This window comes from Passer montanus, unplaced genomic scaffold, assembly GCF_014805655.1.
Source record: "Passer montanus isolate IOZ18808 unplaced genomic scaffold, ASM1480565v1 scaffold11, whole genome shotgun sequence".
Taxonomy (NCBI): domain Eukaryota; kingdom Metazoa; phylum Chordata; class Aves; order Passeriformes; family Passeridae; genus Passer; species Passer montanus.
In genome coordinates, this window is record NW_024357613.1 from 12,283,124 (window position 1) to 12,310,969 (window position 27,846).

Below are 27,846 nucleotides of genomic sequence, written 5' to 3' on the forward strand. Positions count from 1 at the left end.
ACATTTTTAAACTTGATAAGTAAATTCCCCCCCTTTTCTGTTTAACAGGGTCCAAAGGAAGCAAGCTCTGTGTCAAGTTGGATGTGAGTGGACACCCAGTAGGATCTGCTGTACACTGTTGTAATGGACATGTGATATTTTAACATTGCCTTGTATATTTTGTTGTAAATAACATAAAATTTAAGTTCAAAAAATAACTTTATGCAATAAAGATATTAAAATTTAATACCAATTGCAAGTAAATAAAAATATTTGTACTTTTAATTTAAAATTTATTTTAGCTATTACCAGTAAAAGTTTAATTTCACCAAAATCTCTCAGTGAATGAAATTACAGGATGACATCAAAAAAGACAGCTGGGCAATCAGCCAACTTATGCTTTGCTAAAAGAGCAATTACTGGATGTCTTCCTGAAAGTATATGTAAAAAATTGTTTGGAAGAAGTTGTAGAATGCTCCCATTAAGTTATTTTAAAGTGTCTTAACAAATTTTTTTTTTTCCAAACAAAGGCATATGATTGAATTTATTGGATATAAATAGTTAATCTCAGAACTGTCTTTAGCCTTCATCTTTCTGTGAGCATGGAAAAATCACATTTGTAATTCAGTCTTTTTAACACCTGACCTGCAACTCTAAAGCCCTCTTAAAATAATAATAACGGATGTGAAAAGAAATTTTTCTGCAGTTTCTTATCTGGCTTTGTGGTTTTTTTTCTGACATCCTCTTTGCAGGCTTAGAAAAGAGGATGTGAGTCTGTTCACAGCATTTTATAAAAATTCATTCATATAAAAATGTGTGGAAGATTTTTCTCTGTAAGTCTTAATTTGTTGGCCTGGCCTTTATAAAAGACATTTTGAAAAGACTTTTATGTGTGGGTTTATAGCAAGTTTTACTCGCAGAACAATACAGAGATGCTTTAATAGGCATTCCTTAATTTTTCTTTTCAAACATCCATTTTCTACAAACACACCAATCTAATGCAGCATTGGTGTTCTTTGTCAATATAATTCATCTGTATTACTGTTGCAAACCTTTCCCTTCTGTTTGCCAAAGGAAGGTAGAAGTGGTGTTTCTCTCCTTTCTGGCTCTGCCAAAGGAGTTGTTGCAACTCCCAAAATCTGTGTGCAGGCACAGCTCTGTCCATCAGTGCCCTCTCTGTTACTGGTTTGATGTTGATGAGGGAAGACTGTTCTGTAAATTAACAACTTGGGGGGTAGAAGTGACAAATCACCAATGCCAGGGCGTAACTCCCAGTGTGACAAGGTCAGTTGCTGTTTGTCTCCCTGTTCTACACCCCTTACCTAATACAGCTGTGTATTCCAGAGCCTTTCAGGCACAGCCCTTGAATGGATGTGGAAGGGAATGGGGTCTTTAAATTTCAGCATCCTGAATGTTTATTTTAAAGCACCTTCTCTTTGAAATCTACAGGTGCAATGAATGGAAGAGGCAAGTAGCTTCAGTGTTGAAAAAGAGTGAGCTTCCCAGGAAAACATAGCAGGTTTATTCAAAACAATCAGTTTAAAACAGCATTAAACAACTGAACCACGTTGATGTCAAAATTCCCAGTAGCCTTAGAAAAATAATGATATTTTCACCCTTGTTTATAAGCAATCATTTCTTGATAAAGCATCAGCAATGTACATTTAGCATTTAATCCGTTTCATACTTATTATCCTGTTTCTTACAACTATTTTTTTAAACACAGCCTTCCCATAGAAGAGGTATAATCACAGTTATCATAAAGCCAGGTTATGCTGTAAAAAGCCCCATTACCTGACTATTTCCAAAGGATGCCAGAAGTGTTGCAGGGGTCAGTGCCTGTATCTGACATTTTCGTGGAATGTTGCGAATACAGAGTAACAGGCAGCAGTCCTGTGCTTTGTTCTTGGGAAGAGGTTTAAGAGTGAGCATATTTATATGAAATACAGTCACAGATTGTGTTCTCATTCTAGGTACAGTGCCCAAACTGGTCATATTTAAGAGTGAAAAAAAAATACTCAAAATGTTAAAATTGGTCAAAATCAAGTCAAGCTTTCATCCTTTATTAATGGAAAATAAAAGTGGGATATTTCTTTCTCAGTAGTAAAAGAAAAACTTTTAAAAATTGCATATTAAGTAGACCTCCTGATTTTAATGGCACAGAGTTTAATCCAGCTCTTTCAGGCATTCATGTAGGTATGATAAATATGACTGGAAGCAAAGTAGATACTAGATTGAATACCTTGACCCTGAGTGGAGATCAAAGAAAGGAATATACAGCTATAATAAATCCATTTCTAGAAGCTTGTTTATGCCTGGAATCGGGTTCTTAACTCACTGTCTAAAGCAGCTAAAAGAATTTGACAATTTATAATACCCCATTTCAGTCTCTCTGTTTTATGATTGAGCAGTAAGTAAGTATTCACTGGAACTTTGCTTTTGAGACCTCAGTTTCAGGTACCTGCTGATTCTGACCAAGAAAAGGTGTGGATTGTGCCCCCTTGCTCTGCACACAGTGCTCCAGTGGCACCACCAGGTTAAAGGCAAGGCAGGGGGCTGCTCACTGCTGACATGCAGCAACCTCACTGCTCATTCATTTAAGGTGCAACAGAAGGGAACAGGTCTGTTACAGCTTCCTTGGTATCATCTCTTCTCCTGTATTGCTCCAAACAAAAAATCAAGTGTGCAAGAATGTTACAGTGAACAGCATGGAGATCAGGGTGAGACTTGCTTCAATAAGACTTCCAGAAGAAAATTTTATTCGACCTTCAACTGCTGGGTAAACTCTCTTCATTCTCTGGAGGTAGCGGGAAACAACCTCAATGTCAGGTTCACCTAAAGAAACAAACAGAAAAGTGTTCTTTGCATCTGCCAAGCTCTTAACCAAAATGTAAGAGCTTGCCTACATTTCAGTTTTAGCTTAAGAATTAAATTGTTTTCTGTGGTTTGCCATTCTGAATCAGCACCCGTCATCTGTGGTGGTTTGTAGCCAGAATTTTTGGTAGCAACTTTTACAAACACTTTACATGTATTTTACAAACAAACAAACACAAATTATTTTTATTTTGTCTGGCTTGTTTTGAATTTATAACAATGGTATTTTCCTATTCAGATACATTGAGATAGTCTCTCACCTGTTTGGGGTATAGGGCTGTAGACCTGGCAAAGGTATTGCTTATACTTTTTCAAATTCACTTTTTTTAGAAGATTGTAGTCTTGGCACTGCTTGTGTGCACACAAGGTATTACATTGGTTTTCTACAGTGGGAGACCCTTTTCAGTCACTGCTGCCAACCATGCAATGAGCCCCTTCTGATCCAAGCTCTTAAAATACTAAAGGGGAACCCTCCATCCTAAGAATAATTACAGTTTTACTCTTCTGTTGTACTGAAAGTCTTTACCAGAACCTTACAGGTTGTTCCCTTTCACTGTTCCTAATGATCTTTCTGAGTCTCATTAGTAGGGCTGATTTTTTAAATCAAGTTTTGCTGATCTTGATTTAAAACATCAGTTGTATCTGTGAGAATCAACTTAAAATTTAAACACCTCTAGAAGCAAAAAATTAGCCTGTAGCAGAGGTCCAAAAAGAAAATTTTTGAGGTAAAAGCATGCTTTCACCATGCACAAGCAGAACATAAAAAAATTAAAGTTCTGCATCAATGTAGATTGGCTCCTACAAGACTTTTTTTTTAAATACAGCACTACACCCCTTTTGTGTTTTCTGAAATAATGGATTTCAATTTCAAATTTTTTTTCTCTTCATCCTAAAGGATGGACAATGCCAATTGTACAAACACAGACTTTCCAACACTTTGCATGCAGCTTTAGAGGACATCAAGCCAGCATTATAAAACAGCTCCTGCGGTGTGGTGTCTGCAGCACCCTGCCTTCTCCTGCCTGCAGAGCTCCCGGGGTCCCTGGTTTTGGCTGGCCAGGCTAATTCCCTTCAAGCAGGTTGGCATCTTTCCCCTCACCCTATGTTCACCTGAGCTCCATGTTGTTTAACAGTGGAGGTGATGATTCTGTCTTTCCAAATACTTCTATACAGTGGAAATTTAAGTTCTCTAGAAAATAATCGCCTTTCTTTTTGATGCATTGTTCAGTAATGAGTACAAGTGCAAGGCAGTGTGAGATGTACTCTCTGTGTTCTTTGCTGCTTTTCTGGTTTACCACAACCTCAGGACTGCTCTCTGAGCACTGCTGAATTGATAATGTTTGATAATGAAACTTTTGTGGTTTTAACTGAAAAAGAATGGAGTTGCTGCCTACAACCAAATCTTGCAAGCCAGAGCTGTCAGGGTAGAAGCAAATTTAATCATTGAGTAAGGGCAAAAAGTCTGAGGTTTATATTGTAGAAAGGTCTTTTAATTGTTAGGAGTTGTTTGTCTGCTATCCTGTTAGTGCCCGTACTTAACTGGACTGTATCCCTCTTACCTTTACTGTATCCCAGATTTTTGTCTTTCAGCATACTGTAGTCATCTCCTCCAAATAACAGGTAGGAGGGCAGAGTCACATTGTATATTTCATCCATCTGGAGTGGGACATAGGCTGGGACTCGGCACGCTGTGCAAAGCACTTCTAAGCTCACAACTCTGCTTCCTGGGGCTCTGGAGAGATCATAGACCACGTGGATGCCTACAAAAATACACATTGGAATGCCACTTAGTGCAGGGCATGTTGAACACTCAGGGCCAGAAGCAGCATTCTCCCTCATCCTCAGCTGGTTCTTTACATGACTTTCTGTGACTGAGAGTTGTATTGTTCTGAATTACACCACTTAAATCCCTGAGTTCTTTGCACACTTACTCAACTTCTCTGTGAGAACATTCAAGAAAAATAAGAATTGCTGAAGCACTGTCCCACCTCATTTACTTATCTGATGTCTGTTCTCATCACTACTCCACAAAAGGAAATTACTGGTCATGGGATTGGAATACTACAAGATAAAAATACCTTTCCTTATTTCTGTAGTCACATGCTTTCTCATTTCCCTGGCCTGTTGGCTGAAATTACTTTTTTTAAGGCCAGCCAGCCTAACTTGGTATCTATTCTGGATAATAGGCAGTGTCCTGAAAAAGGAAAGCCAGACCAGGGCTGTACACTGCAGTGTCTCCTCACTGTAGGAGAAGCAACATTTCCCATTGTGAGCCTTCCTTGACCAAGGCCAGAGGAGAGCCAGGCCCCCAGAGCAGCCCTGCCAAGAATCTGCAGATGAGGAAGCCACAAAAGGTCGTTCAAAACACTGAGGCTCTTCCAACCCTGGCGCTTTTCCTGCTCTGCATCTTCCATCCCGAGCCCTTTCCAGAGCTACTTGTTTTCTTTTCTGTGAAGAGGCAGCAAACAGAGCTTGTTCCTGTTTTACCCTAGAGGTACCTAAGAACATGGGAACTTACTGGTGAAAGTGTGAGACATGGGTTGTGGCTGTGGCATGTGAGAGATCACATTGTCAGGGTAAATGGGATGAGAGGCTTGGAGGGAGGGAATGCATCAGCCCCTGCCCTTGAAGTTTAGCTCTTCTGCTAACTAAACAATAAAATCTGCACTAAATCACAGAGAGACCAGGAATAAACATGACTGTAGCCTAATACACATCTGGATAAACATATAGGCAGCTGCAATTAAAGATATGAATAGATTTTTTTATATTAACTGTTCACCCATAAAATATTTAGAAATTCACTGGAGCAATTCCATAGCCCAGTTGGACAAACTCTAAAACTGTCATCAATCATTGGAGAATTGCACAAAATTATTTTGATAAACTGAAATTCAGCAGAGCTATCCAGTTTGGCTTTTCAGGTAGGCTGCCAGTTAGGAACTAAAAACTGGAGTTTGTTGTAGCTATTTCTGTGTTACAGCTATACTAAATTCTATTTTCCCCTAGTTAATTGCAGTGTTAAACTGATGCCATTGTGGTTTGGGAAGCTTGGGAGCACTGTCTCTGCTGAAGGGACAGCAATGGGCAGTGGCTCCATTAAACACACACAGGATAAACAGAGGCTGCTGGCTGGCATGTGAGAGGCACAGGGCGAGGATATGTGGCCAGCTTGACATTCCATTCTTAAAAAAAGGCTTCCAGATGTAAAAAGGCCAACAGGAGGGATAGCTGTTTTGGAAAACTGAGAAGAAGAAAGAAGAAAATATACCTCCAACCTGCAGCAGCTCTCCACTTCCTACTCCATATCTCCTCACGCTGTGCTCAAAAGCTTCTTTCAGTGTGGAGCCTTTTAATGTCACCATATCAAAGCGACCTCCAAATGGCAGAACAGACAGCAAATCTTCCATGGTAATGCTACCTGGGGGAAAGAGACTTTGTTCACTTCTTTGTTATTGTTGGGGGGGAGGGGTGTTGTTTCTTTTTCCTGTTGTTTACAGAATTATTTTAGGATTATTTAACATCAAGTTTTTGACAAGGAACATGGCAAATACAGTTTAAGAAAATGGCGACTTGTAGGGGTAAGAGTCACATATTTTTTGCACGTTCCAAAAGAACCTGCATCTTTTATTATCCAGCAAGTGTCAAGACCAATAAATCAGAGTTTGTTGTAACTGTATGTATTGCTATTAGAACAGAGCTACTAAAATACGTGACAAAGCACCAATGTAAGATGAAACACAGCTATTCATACTACGTCAGGCACTTTTTCCAGTTGATTCAGATTTACTCACATAGTCCTACAAAAAGACTTAGCTAAACTGAGAAAACTGTTTGTTTTCAGGTTGCATTTATGTGGTATTAGGAAAATAAACACTAAAATCTTTGCATTCAGAAACCCCAGAATTTACTTACTCTACAGCAGACTACAGAAGGCTCACAGCGACCATACCAGATGACCTTGTACAGCAGGAGACCTTCCTTTGTTCCAAGGCAGCAAGGAGAGAGGGAAATTGTAAAAAGCATTGTGTACAAACAATGCTAGAGACAGTCAGTGTCAGCCTGAGTGCAGTTGTGCTCAGATGATGGACAACCAGAAAGTTTGAAATCACATCTAAACACTGTGCAAACCCCATCAGAACAAGCCCATAATTATCACTGTGTTCAGGCTGACATAGCTTGATTTCTTCTATCTGATGAAGTTGCCATTCAGCTGGTAATTTGACCTACCATTAGTGCTCTGCTCATCAATGGGTGACCGTATCCCACCTCCGTTCAGGATGCACATTGAAACGTGGTTCCATGTCTTCTTACCCGGACGCCTGACATTCTCATAAAGCTACCAAAGGAAAAGGTTTAAACAGATTTTATCTTCACTTACTATAGGCTCTGAAAATTCACACCAAATACAATCTGAGATTGAAAAAAGACAGAAAGGTTTTGGGGTTTTTTTGACATTATCTTCAGCCCTGTTGTAAAATACTTAGTTACTTAAAGTATTTTGCTTTTTAAAATTCTTAACATGAAAAATATTTGCCCTTTAGTCTTGGAGTCTGCCCTAGTCTGTGTGTCTATGGCATGGCCAAGGCAGACCAGCTGAACAAAAGAAAAGTGATTTTTTCATTTCAATGACTGTGATGAAGACAAATGATTCAATCATATTTAGGAAACTGAGAATTGAAGAAGACCTTCAATACTGTTGTTCATTAAAATCTCTTAGAGAAAGCATAAATTTATAATTTTGCAGGGAATTAAGTTTTTTCAGCTTCTCTGTGGTTGGTTTTTAATATTTGGAATGGTCTTGGGTAACTAGAAAGGTGTAGAACCTTCTAGTGGAAGAACAGGAAACAGGCATACTAAATCAGAAAGCCTACTCTGCACAGCAATGAGTACTCAGCAGTTCAGTGGTGAGGCTCTGACAAAATGCAAGGATAGGATAATATTTGCTTGTGACATCTGTAATAGTAAAGAAAATGGAGACCAGATATTTGCTCAGTTGCATCAGGATAAACTTCCAGTATTAATCCTCAGAAACAACTGAGTAGAATGGGGAAAGGCTGAAATTTTGTAGGACAATAGAAAGGATGGACTGGTTTTTCAGTTGCATCAGGATGATAAGCTTCCAGTATTAATCCTCAAAAACAACTGAGTAGAATGGGGAAAGGCTGAAATTTTGTAGGACAATAGAAAGGATGGACTGGTTTCCATACAGGAATGACTATGGTCATCACTCTTCAGTCTTACAGAGAGAAGTACAGGAAGCACATGACAGAAACCTATGCAGTGAAGAAGGGCATGTGGAGGCTGGGTAGAAATTTGTGTCTTTTCTCATTTCAAGAATGATAAAAAACCTAAAAGATTCAGAGAGGGGTGACGAGGATGGCCAAAAACACAGAAAACTTCTGAATGTAGAATGATGATGTAGACTTGGAATGTCTGACCTGGTAAAGAGATTATGGAAGGAAATATTCAAGAAGACTATAAAATCATGAGTGGTGTGATGGTGGATGGGAAGCAAGTGCTCCAGAGCAAGGACCACTTGACCCCCAGCAGTTATGCAGGAGTGGGCAGCAGCAGACTACACACTGACAAGAGCAAGGTCTCTGCAGGATGTGCAGGTCCCTGTGGAATGCCCAGCCACCAGCTGCTGGGAAGGCTGGAAGCAGGCAAAGGGAGGTGGAGCCACTCTGCAGGGGCTAATCCCCACTGTCTCCCTCCCCTTCTCCCTCTCTCTCTCCCTTTTGTTGTTTCTTGCTCTCCTCACGTGTTCCAGTTGAGCCAGTAAATGTCAAGAGACCACTTCTGCCTTGGGAATGCCTGAGCTGCAAGCTGGTGGGGGACATGGGCAGATCTGAGCACAGCAGCTCCACAGGCTTGTCCAGGAGCATGCTCGTCCCCTACCATCCCCATTCCATCATTCTTGGAGACAAAACTTTGGGATGAATGATCCTGTCATGTGTTCCAGGTGGGTCACTTCTCTGCTGCACCCCTGTGTGAAGCGTTTGTGACCCCTGACTTGCAGCTGTGTAAATGCTTTCTGCCTCCAGTTTAGTCATTAAAGTTATGCCCTGAGGCCAGATCCCTGCTCAGGTTTGTAACTCATAATCAAAGGATTGCAACTTCCCAGCCCTGAGCTGAGGCAGCTTAAAAGAGGAGCTCACACGGTGCTGTTGCCAATTTCACAATCTTTTCACCTCCGAGTCCCTTTAAAGTCCTTTGTAAAATGCCATCTAGGCCTGTCAGTCTTTTGATTCTGAGATTTTGGGGTACTGGTTGAGATTCATCACTGAACTACATGGACCTCTGTTTTGACCCAGCACAAGCATTCCATCAGTCTTTGCAATTCTCAGTCTCTCCATTTCTCAGGACAACTCTAAATATTAAAGTTTGTGGAACAGGCAGGTCTATTTTTCCCTTTATCCCCCTGACCACATGTCAGCAGACAGGAAAGCAAGTACAGAAGTGGTAAGGCAAGGTGAAGAGAAATCTATGTTTCTGCTGATGACTGCAGGTGATTGTCTAGAGACACTGATTGAACTAAAATAGAACTTGACCCCCCTAAGAAAAAATGTATTGCAAGAAAATCTACAGACTGCTGAAAATTTACAGGGTTACTTTCTTTAGGCTTGAAAAGTGCCAAAGCATTTGTTCACATTTTTGCAAATAAAGATATTAAAAAGTGTAGTGGAAGAAAAAAAGCAAGATGCTCCAATTCTAGGAGAACTGTATGCAGAATTCCCAAGCATTAGTCTGATTTGAAAATCAGCTCATGAACTAGAGGGATTATTTTGAGGACTACAATAAGAGCATGGACTAGACAAATAGCTTTGGGGACATATCTAAGTCAAAAGTCATGATTATTAATTGTCCCTTAACTTTCCTTTTATGGGAAAGTTAATTTTCTGGAAACAGTTACATTAGTGAATGTTTTTTCCCTGAAACACTTAAATGAAATGGTGTTGCTGAAGGGCAGTAAAACAGTCAAACTCAGAAAGTTTAAAAACTGGAAGTGACCTCTTGTAGAAAGACTTTTCTGGAGTTATGTGGCTGTTAAAGCCCAGTAGTGCCTGTCAGAACACAGCAGGGCTGGCGGCTCCTTCTGAGCTGGGGCATTTTGTGCCTTTCTGGCTTTTCCCACCCCCTCCTTGCTTCAGCTGGAGCCTTTTGGGCTCTTCAGGGGGACAATTCTTGTCAGTAGCTTGACAGAAAATTACCCAGATTTGTTTTCTGTGCCAGTGCACTGAAGTGACAGCAAAGCCCAGTGAGTAACGAGAGGACAGAGGGTGAGTGCTGTGAGCAGGGGCCAGTAGCAGGAGAGGGGCAGGGGAGCTGAGCTCTCCTCCTTGCTGGGCTCTAAGATCAGGCTGCCACGTCCCTTGAAAGTGCAGCCTCAAAGCCATCTGTGCAAAAGCTGTTCTCTCTGTGAGGTTATGCACAAAGAATAAACTGCTGCTTACTCTCTACAGCAGCATTCTTTATAGCCTGGCTTCTGCCAGGTCTTTCTAGGACACACTGGATATTGCACTGTTGAAAAGCAGGCACAGAGCCCATGTGCTGATAGTTTGGATCTGGATAGCTCTGGAGTAACCCTTAGATGTAATTACCACCTGTAGTGGTGAAAACATCTTACCATAGCATCACAAAGCAAATTTCCCATGTTACATTCGTGGAAACGGCATGCTTGGCTTGTACCATTCAGGTAAACACTAGTTTTTCCAATCTCTTCAGAATAATTCCCCAGGTTTTCTCTCCATTTTTCCACTTCTTCCTTAATGCGCTCATCTGTAAAGTAATATAAAAGTGTAAAATAAGCATCATACATATATTAATGACACTTCAGTGAATACAAACCTTAGGAAAAGAAAAAGGTGTTCAAGATTCTAAAAGGTTACACTTTCCCTAAAAGCTTCTTAAGCAACATGGCAACTACATTCAGTTCAAACAAAGCCTGTAAGGGGAGAAGGCAGGACAGGACAATCAAGGGAATAAGCCAGTCCTGTGCCACAGCAAGGTTACCTCTGTACTTTTGTCCTGTTCTAACCTCTGACTGATGGGATTGCTAGTACCTACCTTGACAGGTGAGAGAATTTTAAAAATACAAGTGAGATTGGTCTTTGATGCATTTTTTTTTTCTGTTTGCAATTTCTTCCCTTTAATGTTGTGCTAAAAGGAAAAATAGCTCAAATATCAATGTCAAGGAATAAATGCTTTATAGAAATTAATTCTCCATGTACATCTGTCTTGTGGGTGAAAATTTAATTATTTCAGAGAAAAACCCAAAGATACTTGTATATGCAAACATATGTTACAACTATTTTATATCAGCTACAGTTTTAATAATTTTGCTCACACCTGTCAGCAAGAACATTTATAAAATTATACCACCAGTGTATCTGAATTTTAAGTTTTACTGACTTCAGAGGAAGAATATAAAGTTTCATTACATCATCTCACTACATTAATAGGTCACTGAGAATAACACAGTCAATATCTATGAACAAATAATTTTAAAGGATTTGTTTTACAAATACTCAGGTAGAACCTAGAAAATCTAATAAAAGCTCAGAACTTCATACAGAAGAAGAAACAGATTAGAAAACCAGCCCTGGGTAATTGCAGAGCTGACAAAGAAAACAGTTAACAGAGCTCAGACTGAGTTACAAACAAAAAGTGACAGAGAGATTCTCCTCCTCCCACTTCTTTAAATGTTTCAGAGTTAAAACGTTGAACACAATTAGCACTGCATGCAAGAACTCAAGGGTTTGTATATCGTATTTGCACTGCTGGCAGAGCAGTTGGCAGAGCACTTCAAGTTTTTCCTGGAACATTTCCACTTTCCTATATTGCTCCAAACTCTGCTCTGAAGAACCCAGCCTCTGGCAAAACTGTAAATTATTCCTCATAATCTTTTAAATCACAATTACAGGACTAGCTAAAACAGGTCCTACAAAGTGGTAAGGTATTGTATCACCTGAACTCTTACAAAAGGACTTTCAGGGATTTTAAATAGATAAAAACACTCTCTGAATGCATGCATATTAAACTGTTACACAAGGTGAACCCTACACAGAAGAGAATAAGCTGAATTCTTATTCAGACATTGTATTTGACATGACAAGACTTGAATTGCAGCAGAGTGCTGCTGGCAAACTCAAATGCCTAGTCCACATACCTTCAGGAAAGCTGCTGTCCAGCAGAATGGGGTTTCCAACTGCTTCAACTACATTTCCTTTCTTGTCAAATGTAACATTTAAGTAACCAAGATATTTTCCATAAGCATAAGCTTGTACAACTGGCACCTTCCTCCCATCATCTGAGTCAACCATGAATGGATATGGGCCCTCTGGCTGTTCAGTGGAGGGTGGGGTGCCTGCACAGAACAAGCATGAAAAGTGGGTCTTCAGCTCATGAGACCTTCAAGGAGTTACTACAGTGACATTTCAAATGCTTCTCAGCCTTAAAAAACCCAGCTAGGATAGAAACAGCCATGGCTGTATTGGACAACAAGCAGACATTTGATGGTTCAGTTATCTCATAAGAGACAATGTTGTTTTCAGGACACGAACGCAAATAACTACCACAGTGTTTTTTGAAGATATGACAGCACTCTGCTGTGACATCACATCACAACAGCAACAAAGCAACTTTTCATTCCAACTATTACAATCTAAACCCCTCAGTAATGCAAACATACCAGCCACTGGATGAAAAGTTTACTGTTGAGCCTTCATACTACATTATTCTGCATCAGACAGAAAGCAAGAATCATAGTAAAACATACATCAGACTTCTTGGTCAGAAAAAGTGTAATGCATCTTACTGTTAATAAGCAGATAGAATATCTACAAACAGTTCTGTGAATTGTACATAGAGTCAGCTGATTTTTTTTTCACTATACCAAACAGCCTCCAAAATTTCAGACAGTCTGTAAACCCTCTGCAGAAACAACCTTCATTAGCCTTAAAGTTGTGTGGTCATGGATTTAAAACTATCAACCTGCAAAGTCTGAAAAATGACTCGAGGTAGAACTTGGAAACAGATTAAGGCAAGGCACTGGCAGAAAAAAAGAGGCAGCTCAATTGGCAGAGGTTATCACAGGGTTTAGAAACCACAGGGCGGAAAGTGGCAAAGAAAACTGGAAGTGCACAGCACAGCTCCTGCCTCAAGGGTACCAGGCTTCTCAGTGTCTCCTTGACATTATCTGAGCATTGACAACATTATCTGAGAAGTATCTCTCTCCCTGCTGTTATTCCTGCCATTATTTCTGCCCCACTATCAGACCAAGGCTGGGTAGCTCCAAGAGCCATCACGTGCTGTGTGACAGAGCTCCCTCAGAGCCTGCTCCTTACCCCTGTCCCAAAGGTGGTGGCATTCCCCATCCATGTGTCTGTGAACACTGGGCTGCTGGTAAGGCAGGGGCACAGGGGAGCAGGTTCAGAGGACGTGGATCCAGAGGAAAGCAGCCTCTTCACTTGCACTGCTCACAGAACAACTTGTTTCCCTTCCATTTACAGTTGTTTACATAATATTAAATCCTAGGATAAGCAGCATGATAAATATTCCTTCTAGAACTCCCATACAATTCATATTCCTCTCTAATCCCTCCTTTCTCCAGGGAGAAGAGCTGCAACAAACTGCAAACTGAACAAAACTTACCACAGAACTAGATTTTCTAGTTTCAGCCAGGCCAACAGAGTTGGTTCCTTGGAGTGCCACTTAACTATTTGTTTATTTGGGGAAGAATTTAAGAAATCCTGTAGCTAATGAGGACTCTACAGGATTTATGCACACAAAAGTGGCTTTGGGGTTTTCTGAACTGAAAAAGGAATAAGTTTTGATTTCTTGTCCTTCTTTAGTCCTCAAATGAAAAGAGAATTAGAAAGATAAAGTTATTCTTTCTAGGCATTATTATAGTTTACATCAGCTGTGTGTATTTAAGTGCTTGTCCAGAGTCTTACTCATTTCTTGTTTTCTAACAAAATACTTTCTGATTCTGATGCTTCCTTGCAAGATTAATTAGCACTATGACATCTCTCTCTTGTAAGAGAGATGTGTTCCTCCTGAAATGCACAGACCATTCAGTGCATCTTATCCCATTGAACACTAGAATTCATGCTCACTCAAGGCATGAGATGCTGCTTCATTACAAACGCACAAACTCATACTGGGTGACTGAAGAACATGTAACACTTTCCTATTTCTTACCCTGTTTTAGCCAACACATCACATTTTCAGAACATCAGTTCTGATGAAAACCAGGAATTAAACTGCTCTAACCCAAAACTACCACTGCTGGTTGAATCAGTTCTACAAACCAAATGCACACCTGAACAAGTCAGGACATTTTTGCTTTATAACCTGTGGATAAACTGGAGATTGGCAAATATCTTAGAGACAGGTTGGACTAGTCCAAGAAGAAACCCTTACATTAAGATTTCTCTGTGGAGATGTCTCCATGGGCAGTATGTCTCTAAACCTCCATGATAGAACAGGCTGAACAGCTCATACATCTCCACTTAGACTGAGCTGGAACATTCCCCCAGATTCTGCTGACAGTTATTGATTACACCTCTTGATTTAAATGAGAGCTTATAAGCTTAATATATGCACTGAGACATGCAGAAAGATGTTTCAAATCAGATGTTTTACTCTGCAGTGAAATCACCTCCACAGATGTGGCTGTTTCTCTGGGAATGTTGACTGGTTGCTTTGACTCAGCAGGACATGGCTCACAAATGCACTCATGATGCTCCTGAATGGGTGAGCATGTGTCTCACAGCACTTGGGATAAAAATTATATGCTCAGACCACATTCTGTCAAAAATCGTATTCTGACTAGATATTTTTGGTGTATCTCCTCCAGACATTACTTCTTTATTTTTCTCACCTTGCTAGTGTTAATAAAAAAAAGCAAGACAGAATAGTTTTATCAAAACAGTAGAGCCCTTGGAAAAGGGACCAGAAATCTTTCCCAGCTGTGACTTTTAACCTGAAGGCTGCAGTCTCCTGCAGTGTGCTCTTTCTGGCCTTTGAATCTTGGACAGCTTCAAATGGGGAGGGGTGGAACAGCTTGACGTAGTCTAGTCTGACAGCAGGCTACTCTCTGGGATGACTAGAGCTGTGCCTGCAAACTCCTGCAGATCTGGACAGGATATGAGGGCAGATGTCTCAGCTCCTGCAGCACTTCACATCATGGTTCCAAATTGTGACATGTGGCACCTCTTTGGATCACACCCAAGAAGGTATTTTGGCTACTGGGGCTACCACGATGAGTCACAAGTTCTCTACAGGCATTGGCCAACAAGACTGTGCAAGAGAATAGGGATTCCACTGTGGAAATCCACAAGGAATGCACACTTTGGATATGGAATCCATCCTTGTTTTTCCCATCTCAAAAACAATTCAATGAAATTGCAGGCTGCACCCCAAGACAAGACCAAGGTCTCTGTGGCTTGTGCAGGTCAGTGTTGAAGACCCTGCTACAGGCTGCTGTGGAAGTTGAAGGTACCCAAGAGGAGATGGAGCCAGTAAATATCAAGATACCACTTCTGGAGTGGGGAGTCCCTAAACTGCAAGCTGGTGGGAAACATGGGCAGATCTCAGTAAAGCATCTCCACAGGCTCATCCAGTCCCCTCAACCATCCCCCTTGGTTCATTTTTAGACAGATGGTATTGGCATGATCCATCCTGCTTGTTCCAGTTTGGCTACTTCTCTGCTGCACCTCCATGCAAAGAGTTTGTGAGCTCTGACTCGTAGGTAGGTGTGTAAATGCTTTGTGCGTCCAGATTAGTCATCAAAGCTATTCCCTGAGGCCAAATTCAAGAGATGTTCTGATCTGCTCAGTGTGTAACTGTGGCTTGCAATTGTTTCTTTTTAACAAGTGAGATAACAAAAGGTGAGAGCCCAGATAAGACAAAAAAGGCATGAGAAACGGAGAGGAGATGAATAGGGAGAGGAGAGGATGATGGACAGTGCAAACCTTTTAAGTGGTCAAGTTCCTAGGGTAGGGTACATAATGTTATCCCTGTGACTAGGGCACACAGGAAACTTTTCTGAAAATTACAGAAAATTCCCATTATAGTCTCAACCAGTTATTAAAGTTCCTGCTAAATTTAAAGAATTTAAAAAATTCAATCACACAGAACAACAAAACAGCCTCTCTTTGATTTATGTCCTTACACTCTGGGGAAGGTAACAGCATTGGGGAAGCTGCTGATGGCAGGTGTTGCCTAAAGTAGCATTACTGCAGGAGAAAACAGATGAGCAATGTTTATCTCTAGAATGACATCTGCCTCTAGAGAAAAGAATAAAGTGAGAAATTAAAAGAGGTATTGAAAAAAACAGCTGAAACTTGGGGAAAGTATTTTAATGGCAGACTAAATGAAGATCTATGAATATAGAATCAGATTACAGAGAAAATCAATACAAGCAGCAGTTTTGAAGTCTTCTATGACTAATTTTTCTGGTTAAGTCACATGCATGTTTAAAAGTAGCAAACTAATTTACTCTTTTATAGGTAAGAGCTTGAAAGAAGCACAGTATGTTTAGCAATAATTTACAGGTATTACTACCTTTGTTCCTCTTCCCCACTTTGCACAGGTCACCTTGAACATCCACAGCATTATGGAACCTCTCAGTGAGTTGTGGTACTTGGTGTGCACAGGCTGTTTTGAATTGGTTTCTTCCATGGAAGTTATGGACATGTACCAGCTAGGAACCTGGCTGAGTGCAGCCAGCAGTAAACTATATTGGTGAAAGTTCTCCAAGTTTAAAGACAAACAGTTTCAGCTTAGCTTCAGAAGCAACATTTTAGTAAGAAGTAAAATACCTGTATAGAGAAATGTGTTTGTATGTCCTCCAATCACAACATCCACTCCTTTCACTTTTTGAGCAATATTTTTGTCCACTGTAAAACCAGAATGTCCTAGTGCAATTATTTTGTTCACTCCCATAGCAGTAAGTTTATTCACTTGCAGTTGCAATGCTTCAATTTCATCTTCAAAAGTTACATCATCCCCTTAGAAAAGAAAATAAATTAAAATAATTTACTTACAAAGTACCTTAATTGCCAGTTTGAAATAAAGTAGTTGACATCGGATATTAATTTGTATAATTAAAAGGATTTTGAATGGCAGTATCTTTCAAATATCCTTAGCTGATTCAAGCTCTTGATCTGATCCAATGTTTTTCAGCCTCTTAGGAGCACCTGTGTGCTTAGACTAATACAGCATTTCTGCAACAAGCTGTATGTACTTGCCTAGACTAAAAGAAATTATAACTCTGCAAAAAAATTCGGTGGCATCAGTAGTAGGATCAAAAATTGGATGGCTTTTATTATTTAACTAGAGAAAGGAAACTAAATATGTCAATGCTTGCATATAAACAGTTTTATTCTATTACAAAGGTTTTTTTCCTTCCCCAACTGTATTTCTTTGAGATCATCTATCTTCTCCCAAGTTAAATCTCCCTTTTTACTGCACAGTCATCTTGTTCTTTCCTTTATCCCTCCTTCCCAAGGCTTTAAACAGCAGCTTCTTCAAAGTCGTCCATTAAAATCTGAATTGCCTTTTCATACAAATAATCTCACTTAATGTGAACCACTCTGAGTAATGCCAGTACAGCACAGCACACGTGTGAGCTACCATCCTGAAACAACAGCATAAGGAACAGAAAGTCTGGAAAGGAGAAACTTTTCCAAACAAGGATGTTGGGAAACCAAAAGTCTTTCTGCAAGTTTTCTGTGCTTGCTGAAATTATTCATATGTGACAAACAGTTACATGAACACTAGAATAACAGGCGTTTTTGTCCTGGGCACAGTGGTTTGGGTTGCACAAAAGGACTTCCTATGTAAGAGGATAATTTCCCTGACAAAGTTTCAAGAGTAGAGTTTAAGGACAGGTTCAACCAACTGTAAACTTAGACTTTCTGGTGAAGACAACCAAGTGACTTTTCTACCAATTCCTCCTCTACCTAATTCCTCTCCTTCCTGCAGAAATTTTTGATCAAATAATTTTGAAATGTGCCTTTAAAGTAAAAATATTTACATTATTTCATAACAAAGGGAGGAGTGAAACGAATTCACAATCCACTGCAAAATGTTTCAGGAAATGAGGAGGAAGCTGCTACAATGGAAGAGATAAAAGAGGGTTACATAAATTGGTTCAGCACCACACCCATTCAATAGCTCTGTGAGTGCCCGAGGGAATCTTTGTACTGCACATTGCAGAGTGAATTGTGCAGTGCATCCCCACATTTTCTTCCTGTGGACCTCTTCTCAGAATCAAAGAGTCAGAAGTTAATTGAGGTTGGAAGAGACCTCCAGGAGCCATGTAGTCCAAAACCCACTCAAAGCAGGAACTGAAAGCCAAATGAGGATGCTCAGGGTCTAGTCTGAGCTGGCTGAAATTCCAGTCTCTCTAGACAACATGTTTAATGGCTTAACCATGCTTACCATGACAATTTTTTTCCTTAAGTCCCACCATAATTCCCTCTGTTACAGCTTGAGCCCATTGTTTCTTGTCCTTTCTCTTCCCCTCTGGGAAGTGTCTGTCCCTGTCTTCTCTAAAAAATCCCCTTACACAAGTGGAAGACTGTGTCTGGTTTCCTCTTACCCTTCTTCTCCAGGCTGAAGGAAGCCACTGGCTTCAGCCCCTCTTTGCACACCCTTGATTTGACAGCAGCTGGGCCTGGTGCAGAGCTGCTGGCAGAAAGGGAAGTGCAAGGACTGATCCCTGAGCACAGGCTTTTCACGTTCTCCTCCCTGCACCGTGGACCAGCTGCACCCCACTGGTGTGGGGACCAGCTCTGCAAAGAGAGCTCTTGAAACAAAGAGCAGGAACGAGCCACTGACAAGCTGTGCCAGCATGCAGGTGCCTGTGGGCTAACTTCTCCCATGGCCAGTAGCCAGGTGGTCCATGACAAAAAAACTGTCCCCATTGGCACCAGCTCTGTTATCCCTCTACGCCACTGCAGCTTACAAATGCACCTTCTACATTGAAGACATATTATTATTCTTCAACCCACAGAATCATAGAATCCTTTAGGGTGGAAAATGCCTCTAAAGTCATAGAGTCCAACCATTAATCCAGCACTGCCAAGTCCACCACTAAACTGTGTTCCTAAGTGCCACATCTGCACCTCCAGGGATGGTGACTCCAGCACTTCCCTGGGCAGTCTGTTCCAGTGCTTGACAACCCTTTCCAAGAACAATTTTTTCCAAAAATCCAGTGTAAACCTCCCCTGGAAAAATTTTGAAGGCATTTCCTCTTGACCTGTCACTTGTTACTTAGGAGAAGGACACTGTTCCCCATCTTGCTACACCTTTCTTTCAGGCCATTGTAGAGAAAAGGTATCAAAACAGACCAACCCACTCTCATAATGAGGGAAAGAACAAGGCCCATCCCATGCAGGTAAGCCCATCCCTCTCCCAGGACCATCACGTCAGGACAAGCAGACACCAGAGCTCGGATGGTCCCACTGCCAATCCACCCACCCACTGATCTCCTGTTGTCTGCCTTGCCCTCAGAAAGGGGATTCTGCTTGGGGCTGCAGGGGCTTTTGTCACCCCTTCTCCATGGCCTAGCCATGGCATTGCACACAGCTTTGCATCCTAATCATCGGAGTATTTGATGCAGTTGAGATGAAACAGGCCAACAGGTTTGAAAGTTATACAGTGGGGGACTGTAAGAGCAATTACACAATGTTCAATTCTCTAAGAAACCAGGCAAAAAGCAGTATACTGCTTAGCACTCATCTGGGCATTTTTCAAAACAGTCTGAATCAAAATTACTAACTTATTGCTCATGCCAATATTCCACTTCTCTTTCAAGGTTTTAAGCTGATTTGGCATCCTCTTCTCTTTTTAGGTGAGGTAGAGTTTCAGAAAAGACAGCCAAGCTGTTACAACTGAACAAGGGAGAAGAACCGTCTGCCTGTTAAAAATATTATGCAAGATAGCCAGAATAAACTGGAATAAATGCAATTTAAAATTCAATTTTTTAAAACTACCAAGTTGATAGTTTAAGTAAATATTTTTCTGCCTGTAACGTTACGGAGTAAGTAGATTTGCATTTACACTTTATACAAAAATACAGTGGACCAAACAACATTACAGAACTAAAGCAAGTGGGCTGGAGCCATCAAGTACTAGAAAGTAAATACACAGGTAACTGTGTCTGTGTGCCAGGTTATGAGCTACTCTGTCAGGAAATGGAAAAGCCTGCTGGGCACTCAGCTGAGATAGCTGTACATAGCAAAACAGAGGACTTCAGGAAAAAAAATGCCAATTGGCTGTAATCTATAAATGTGTTTCCCATCCCTATGGTTTCCAAACAGAGGTGTTAACAGTACCTTCAGCAGAGGTTAGTTGGTCCCTCCCAATGCAAACACTGAGATTTAAGGACTTTATACTCCATTCCAGTCTTTTGATAAGCTTTTTTTAAGCAGACTATGGAAAGTACAAGGTGTAATTTCATAGTTGTGATTTCATAGCTGGGTGGAAGTTATGGAAATTTAACAGAAGAAATCACATTCACAAAATACTTCCATAGAAGGCAGTAATGTAGGAATTAATGTTTCAGCATTCTCAAGTTTCCTGTTTGTCTTGAGAATGCCCTAAGAGTGTAGAGCATGCCAAAGCACACAGAGGCAGAGAAAACAGAATCATCTGGAAGAAATGCGTAGAGATAAGCAAGGTGCTGAATTTAAAATTAGCAAGGTCCCTTATTAATGGAATATAAGGAACTAGATTGATAATTATTTGGCCACTGACCCATGTCTGCCATGATTTTACCAGTCTGAAGGATTGCTAGGTCATGGGCAAGATATAGTCACTGAGTTATATTAACGTGTCCCGAGTTCACATTTTCAAATCTTCCTCCACACATCAAAAAGGCAAAGCAGAAAACTAGAAAAACTCTGATTGCTATAAAGGTTGCTGTTAGAATTTCCCCTGCTTTTTGCTAAGTTACGCTGTGGGATACACACACATTTTTACTTCCTTAAAAATGCTTCAGCTCCATCTTTGGAGCTAACAAGACTTCCCTTTTGACACTGCTTTTTTATCTAGCCATAGTCTCTTACAATATCTCAGCATATTGAGGCATTGGTAATGATGTCTGAATGTTATTGGAAATGTATCCAAATGCTTCATAGATTCATTCCAGCACTATCTGGATTTTCACATACTGTATTTATTTGCAAGAGTGTTACTTTGATGATTTGGAAGAAAAGCAGCAGCAGATTTTATTAATCCCTAATGAAGGACAATATTGACTGTCATTATTCAAACCTAGCATGACATCTGATGATATCTACCCTCATGCCCTCAGGCACAGGTAAAATTCTATTGCCTACACAAAAAACAAAATAATTTTCTTTTTTGTTGGGGGACAAAAAGACAGGAACCCAAAACCACATCACTAAAAAATAGAACTGAGATCAATAAGCCTATTCAGAACTCAAATGTCCATTTCTTGACAGGTTAATCATTCAGCATTGGAATTAAAAATCACAGAAGGAATAGTTTTATATTTTAATACTCCCTCAAAGTATTGAATATTCATTTTTTTGTTTTTCAGGAAAGCAATGCACTATTTCTGTATTATTAAGCAATAGAAAGAAAAATAATAATAATAGAAAGAAAAATAATAAGAAGAAATAAGTCCCCTTTTCAACATTAAAGTGTTTCAAAGCAGTGCTTAGAGTATCCCTAACTGCAAGACCCAGGGAAGAAAGTCTGTTTTTGTTACACATAGGCTGAACTCTGAGCGGGCAGTGACTCATATCTCCTACAGCTGATTCAAATGTGTTTCTCATTCCAGTAGACCATTTTATTTTACTAAAAAAACCAAACCCAAACAAAACCCTCATCAAACCGAACCCCCTGAAACGCTGGAAAAAATAGTCAGAAATTGAAAAGTCTTCTTCCTCATCAATTCTAATTTTACTCATGAATGAAGCAATTGTGGTAAAAACTGAATGGGTGTTCCTTCTGTAGTTTAATTTCTGCAAATATTTTGAGAGGCTAAAAACATCTTGGGCAACTTTTGCTTCAAAAACAAGTATGAACCTCTTCTTGTTTTTGTGCATGGAGGCATCAAAGAACAAAATTTCAACACATAGAGAAATGGCACACTTCATGCTGGAGAGAAATTGTATTCATGTTTTAACTTTCATTTAAATGGATAAATAACTGTAAAATATCATGGAATATAACTTTAAAAACCCAAGCAAGAATAAAAATCCCAACAACTCCTGAGCTCTCCTGCAATCTCAGTGACTTTCTGATATTCATAGATATGGTCCACGTCTGTATAAAAGAGGGTTTTAATGTTAGCAAGCCTTTTAACATTTAAGGTTAAAATCAGGCAAAGTTGAGTAATACAAGTAAATACTGATAAAACAACAGACTTCCTACTTTTATGCTGCAAACATTCGTCTTTGGATTTAAAAAAGCGGGCAAATAGCAAAATAGTAACAATGGACATAAACTTACATACTAAAGAAAACATACCTGGCTGTGAAAGAAAAGAAGTTTCCTTTGTAGTGTAGCCAACAATTCCAACTGATTCTGAGTCAAAATGAACTATTTTAAAAGGATGAACATATTTCATCATTTCATTTCCTAATGGAGTTTTCCCTTTAATATTTGCACTCAGGACTGTAAAATTTGCATTTTTAAGAAGAGGATCCAATAATCCACTCACACCTTCATCAAACTCATGGTTACCCAAAGCCTGTGAAAAACAAGAAGAAAATATGAGACCCTACCTCAAATATGTGGTGTAAATCATCTCATAAGTTATATACATGGTATATTTGAGAAAACAAAGTCTACTTCTATGAAAGAAAACCCTAACTTGTCTAAACCAACACATTCCTGTTTCTCATGAACACAGAAGTGGTTGGGTTATTTTTCTTTTTAGATGTAGGTTTTTGTTTTTCAGACTGTCTTACATGGATACAGATGTGAAATACAGATGATGTGATACATGATACAAATTTCAAGATCCAAAACCTATCTGTTTGTTACAGTGTACCTGATTAAAAAGCATTCATTTCACATCCTCTAGCTCTATAAAAGAGGATTAACAATAACCACAAAGGAAAACATATATTTTGTGTATGGAATATATGTTGTTTAAATACTGAAGAAACTAAATATTGTCATTGATATTTAGCATTTTCTTTAAATAAAAAGTTCATTTTAAGAGCTTTGTGCTTGGACTACAGTTTTTAAAACATACTTACGTTGCACTTACTAAAGGTTCTTCTGTGCTTTACCATGCAACAAGAAAATATCATTTCCTATCCACCATCAATATCACTACTTGCCTATGGAAGATGTAATGTTTATCAGCTAGGGAGAGTCCCCATAGCCAGCCCACAGTGGGTGTGTGTGCACTTAACACAGTGAAGTGTTGAGACTGCCACACAAAATGAGCAGTCCTGGTTTTTATTACCGAGGCAATACCACCCAGATGAGAATGTTTGGTTTGGAAAGGGGCTTACCTCAAGGGAAATTTATCCTACCTGCCCCTTCTTCATGCTCAGCCTAAGTTGCCACATGCCCGTGCCTGCAAGCTTGGTGATAAGCCAGCAAAACCTCCATAGATGGCATTTTGCAGAAGCACAATACATGCAAGGACTTTGTAACATATTTAGGTGTTAGGCAAGGAAAATATGTAGCCACAGAAACACTACAATTGTGTAACCTGGTAAATAATAAATCTATACGAGGTTTCAGGTTGCAGATGGAGCAAAGCACATAAGAGGTATCAAAGCTGATGGGCCAACTCTTCCAGGCAAAGGTGTTCTGAAATTAAGTGGGCAAAGCTGCATTCATTATTTCAGAAGGCTTTTGTACCATTGTGTTCTACTTAAACTGCCCACACACCTAGCTGTGCTTGGCCCAGCTTTCATTCTGCAAATGAATGTATTAACTCTGATCACGTTAACCCTGATCACATTCCAAACCAAGGAGGACCTCGAAGCCACCACAGGTTTGGGAGCTCAGTATTTCAATCAATTGATTTGCAGTGTCTTTCTTTTGGGACAGAGAAAGATTCCTGGCTCCTTTTATCCTCACAAGCAGGTAGTCAATGGCTCTGTGGAAATTTCAGGATATCAGCAGTGACTTGCATTGGAAATCAGCTGTTCCTGCTGACACTGGTGAGAACAATGCTCACACCCCTGGGAAGGAGCCAAACTGTTTTTGTGCTGCTGCAGCACTTTTGCAAAAGAACCAAGAACTATCTTTAAAAAAATCCTGACTTGGGAATACACAGTGCCCTCCAACTATGTTCTATTTCTAGCTGTATTCTAATTGCAATCTAATTTGCTGTTAAAAAATACTAATAAAGAGAGAGAGAAAAAAAATGCCATTAATCTTGATGATGTCTGGATGTTCTGAAAAGATATCTATGGACTGGCAGAATATATCGAAATGGTAAAAAGCTCTTTCCTTTTGGCTCGTGCACATGACTTCTGTTCCTCCTCAATATGTAATTAAACCCCAACAAAAGAAAAGGTTATAAATTAATTAAGAAATTTAATGGGATATAACTGCCATCAGATTGTTGGAGAAAAAAAACCCCAAAATCCTAACCTAACCAACCAACCCAGTCTAGGAAAGCTTGTTTCTCTTGGCTTTGTTGTCTTGCATTTGGATTATTTAATGTCCATTAGGACACTAGATTTAATCAAAACTTTTCTCATGGTGTAGGTGCTCACTAAGTTGTTAGTGAGAAATCACTGGTGGCTAAAAATACAGTTTTACTTTTGATGCTACTCCTCCTCTGAGGAGGAAGATGTGGACCATTTTGGGTTGCTATATTCTACCTAACTGCCCTTGCACCCAGAGCTCCTGGGACTTTGCACCTGTGCAATATCCCTTAACCAAATCTGAAGCTGTTGGCCAGCATAAGTGCAAGTCACAAGGATGAATAAACAGAAATATTCAGGCACACAACATGTGATTATATAATCCTGTTTTGAACAAGCAGCAAGCATAAAAGTATTTCAAAAATCAGGATACAAATTAACAGAAGGAAGAAACTTAAAAGTAAAGCTAGAAGACTTGTATCACCTCTCCAATTACTGCCTTTGAGGAATTTATATTGAATTTTAGTCTTAATTACACCAGAAAAAAAAGGCTGGTGCCATGAAAATTTTTGGGAGGGAATGAAACAGGAGAAAACAGACTGGAGGTGATAACAGGTATAAATGAGAAAAAGGTAAACTTTAAAAAGGAAATTTCTTCTATTTGTGGAGAAAACCTCTAATGCTTCCAGGCTGTCCTAAATCCTCCTATGGCTCCTGCCCGCATCCTGTAACCACTTTAATGACTCCCTCCTTCATCCTGTTTGTAATCCGAGTCCTGTAGCTCACTTCTAAACATTTCAGCAACCCCCACCCCTACGGCCGGGGATGTGGCTTCCCAAATTCTGCCTAGAGAAACACTAGGTCACCCTTCTCAGGGTGGCTCTTACCTTGCTCCCTGTGCCCCCGCCCAGCCACCATCCCCAGTGCACGCCCCTCCACAGACGGAAGAATAGAAACAGATGCTGCGGCACTGCCCGACACTATCGGGCATCTATTCCTCAGGGTCTTTGGCACAGAGAAAGACTGAGAAGCTACAGAATGTTTAACACCTATCCTGTCACCTTCTATTCAAATTGTAATAAGCAGCACCTCCACAGAGAACAAGTGGTTGGCGACTTCGCCTAAGGCATTCACATCTGGATAGCCTCTGGGTATCTGGTAAGGGGTGGGTTTATTTTAAAAGCTTATTCTGATGAAAAAACTCATGGTATCTCCAAAACCAGATGGTTCCTACATATCTTTTCTAAAACTGAACAGTACTTCAAGACTGCCAGAAAAAATTTCTTCTTGTGATATAATCAGGAACTGTACAGGCTCGCAGGCTGCCCATGAACCAGTTATACCAGCAAGCACAAAACTCAAAAATGACAGACAGCAGAAAGCCTTATGAAGAAAGGTAGGAAAAACCACCTCAAGCTATTTCTTGCACTGCAGAATCCCAAGGTGCTCCCCAGCTCTCAGTGAGGATGAATCCTGAATGCACACACTCCTCTCCATCACCACTGGGAGGAAAGACCCTGTTAATGTTAGTTTCGTGATTAGAAAACCGTTCACTGGGGCACGTGAACAGGGAGCAGTATCCCTCACAGACCTGTCTGTCTGGTGCTTAGTCTAAGAAAGTGCACTGGGGCACGACTTTCCCTTCCACAGCTGTCCTGAGGCCGAGGGAATACACAGGTGAAGCCGGTTTTAGCTGGAAAGGAAAGCACCGTCCTTTCCACACAAAGCAAAAAAGAAGAAGACAGAGAGTGTGGTATGCCCAGAAGATTTTCTCCTCAAGCTGACAGTTGGGTTGAAATGAAGATCCAGTCACTCTCACAGCAGCAGTCATGCTCAAACATGATTTTAATCTTTCTCCTTTCCAGGGTTGTACACAAGCAAAATAAGCCACTGCCCTGAAACAAGTTTTAAGGACATGGAGTGACATCCCCCAATCTCAGTCACAAATTCTACCTTCCTCTCAGCACTTGCGTGACCAAGAGGCAGAGTAAAGGTGCGCGATTAGCACAGTCCCAGAGAGCTTCCTCAGTAAGGCGCTGTTGTAATCTCTGGGCTGTTTGTACACAGCCCCTTATAAATCCTGTCATGACCACAGCTCTGAGGAAACTGGACACAACCAGGGTGGGATTGATGAAAACGAAAAACCTCTACCGTTTGAAATAGCACTGCCAACCTGTGCCACCTGTGCCCTCCCGCAGGACCGAAGCAGGACAGGCTGCGAGCCTCAGGCAGAGTTAACTCTCTTGTCTCAGACTCTTCGCCCGGCTTTTGCTGGGGTCATTCCCATGGCTTGCCAACCCCTCTTCAACAGAACCCACCCAGCCCCTCGCCCGTGCCCAGCTCCTGAATCTGCCAAGAAGAGTTCCATTGCATCGCCCTGTGCAGCCTTGCCATCATCTCTCGGTTTCTGGCTGCCCGTGGGGCTGCCAGCTCACGACTTAATTCGGCCGGGAGCCCCTCACCAGAAAATCACTTCCCTTCTCCTCGCCTGCCTCCCACCTGCCTTTGGCCACGATTTTAGCATTACCTACAGCCTTTCTGATGCAACTTTACGCACTGGAGGAGGCGGCAATGCGAAAAAACGCCGCCAGGCACGGGCCCCGCAGGTGCTCCGCGTCTGCTGGGCGGGGGCGAGCAGCGCTCGGGGCGGCCGCCCGGGCTGCCGGCTCTGCCTCATCGCGCCTCGCTGCTCACTCGCTGTCCGCCCGTCCTCGGGGCTCTCCGAGCTCCAGGCAATGCCCTGCGCCCGCGCACGTCCCAGTCCCCGCTGTCCCACCGATGTCCTTCACCCGAAGACAGCTGCTGTCGGGTTTTCAGCCGGCTGCTGGAGGTCAAACGGGATGAAAATGCAGCTAGCAGGGAAAGGACAAACTCCAGCGCTCACAGGAAGCCTTGGTGAATGTTTAGTGCGCTGAAAAGAGTTTCCAAGCCTTCACATGGAAATGTTTGCCTCTCTTCTCCTCTTTCTCCAATGGTGCTTAAAATAAAGACTGCTATTTCAGCCATAAAAAGAGTTACACTACTTTAAGAGTTGATTTAATTATAGCTCTAGTGGTTTTAGTGTAGATTCATGAATTGCTTTCAAGATTTTCCTTCCGTGGCTAAATGGAAAGCTCTTAGTTGTGGTTTGGCAAATGCACAGTGAGGGAAAAGTCTGCCAATGCCTTAAATAAGCAGCTTGTTAGGGGTACAGCATGGGGTGACCATTTCTGGAAAATCCGACTGGCTGGGGATCTCACCTGCTTCCCTGATTCATGCACTCACAGTGTGAGTCCACACGCTCTTCCACTATTAAACGACAAAACTATCTGGGGAAAGAAGTTTTTTCCAGGTCGAAGTGCTGCCACCTTTGTACACTTTCTTGGAAATTCTGGACAATCACACATTG

General features: G+C 40.8%; 2 protein-coding genes across 6 annotated transcripts in view; one reads left to right on the forward strand and one right to left on the reverse strand.

Moving 5' to 3' along the window:
* Window positions 1-792, forward strand: part of SNX14 (sorting nexin 14) — a 48,847-nt gene extending 48,055 nt beyond the window's left edge. For all 5 annotated transcript variants that reach the window (XM_039726527.1, XM_039726509.1, XM_039726500.1 and 2 more), the window contains one exon: window positions 49-792. In XM_039726527.1, the coding sequence (XP_039582461.1) occupies window positions 49-87 (39 nt within the window). In that variant the 3' untranslated portion in view covers window positions 88-792. The remainder of the gene's footprint in view (window positions 1-48) is intronic.
* A 1,223-nt stretch (window positions 793-2,015) lies between these two features.
* Window positions 2,016-23,423, reverse strand: NT5E (5'-nucleotidase ecto). Its single transcript, XM_039727840.1, has 9 exons — window positions 23,388-23,423; window positions 22,369-22,591; window positions 16,683-16,871; window positions 12,026-12,223; window positions 10,484-10,635; window positions 7,084-7,192; window positions 6,125-6,274; window positions 4,413-4,613; window positions 2,016-2,814 (listed from the first exon to the last, which is right to left on the reverse strand). The coding sequence occupies exons 1-9, from the start codon at window positions 23,421-23,423 to the stop codon at window positions 2,657-2,659; spliced, it is 1,416 nt and encodes a 471-aa protein (XP_039583774.1). The 3' UTR covers window positions 2,016-2,656.
* Between the last annotated feature and the right edge of the window lie 4,423 nt (window positions 23,424-27,846).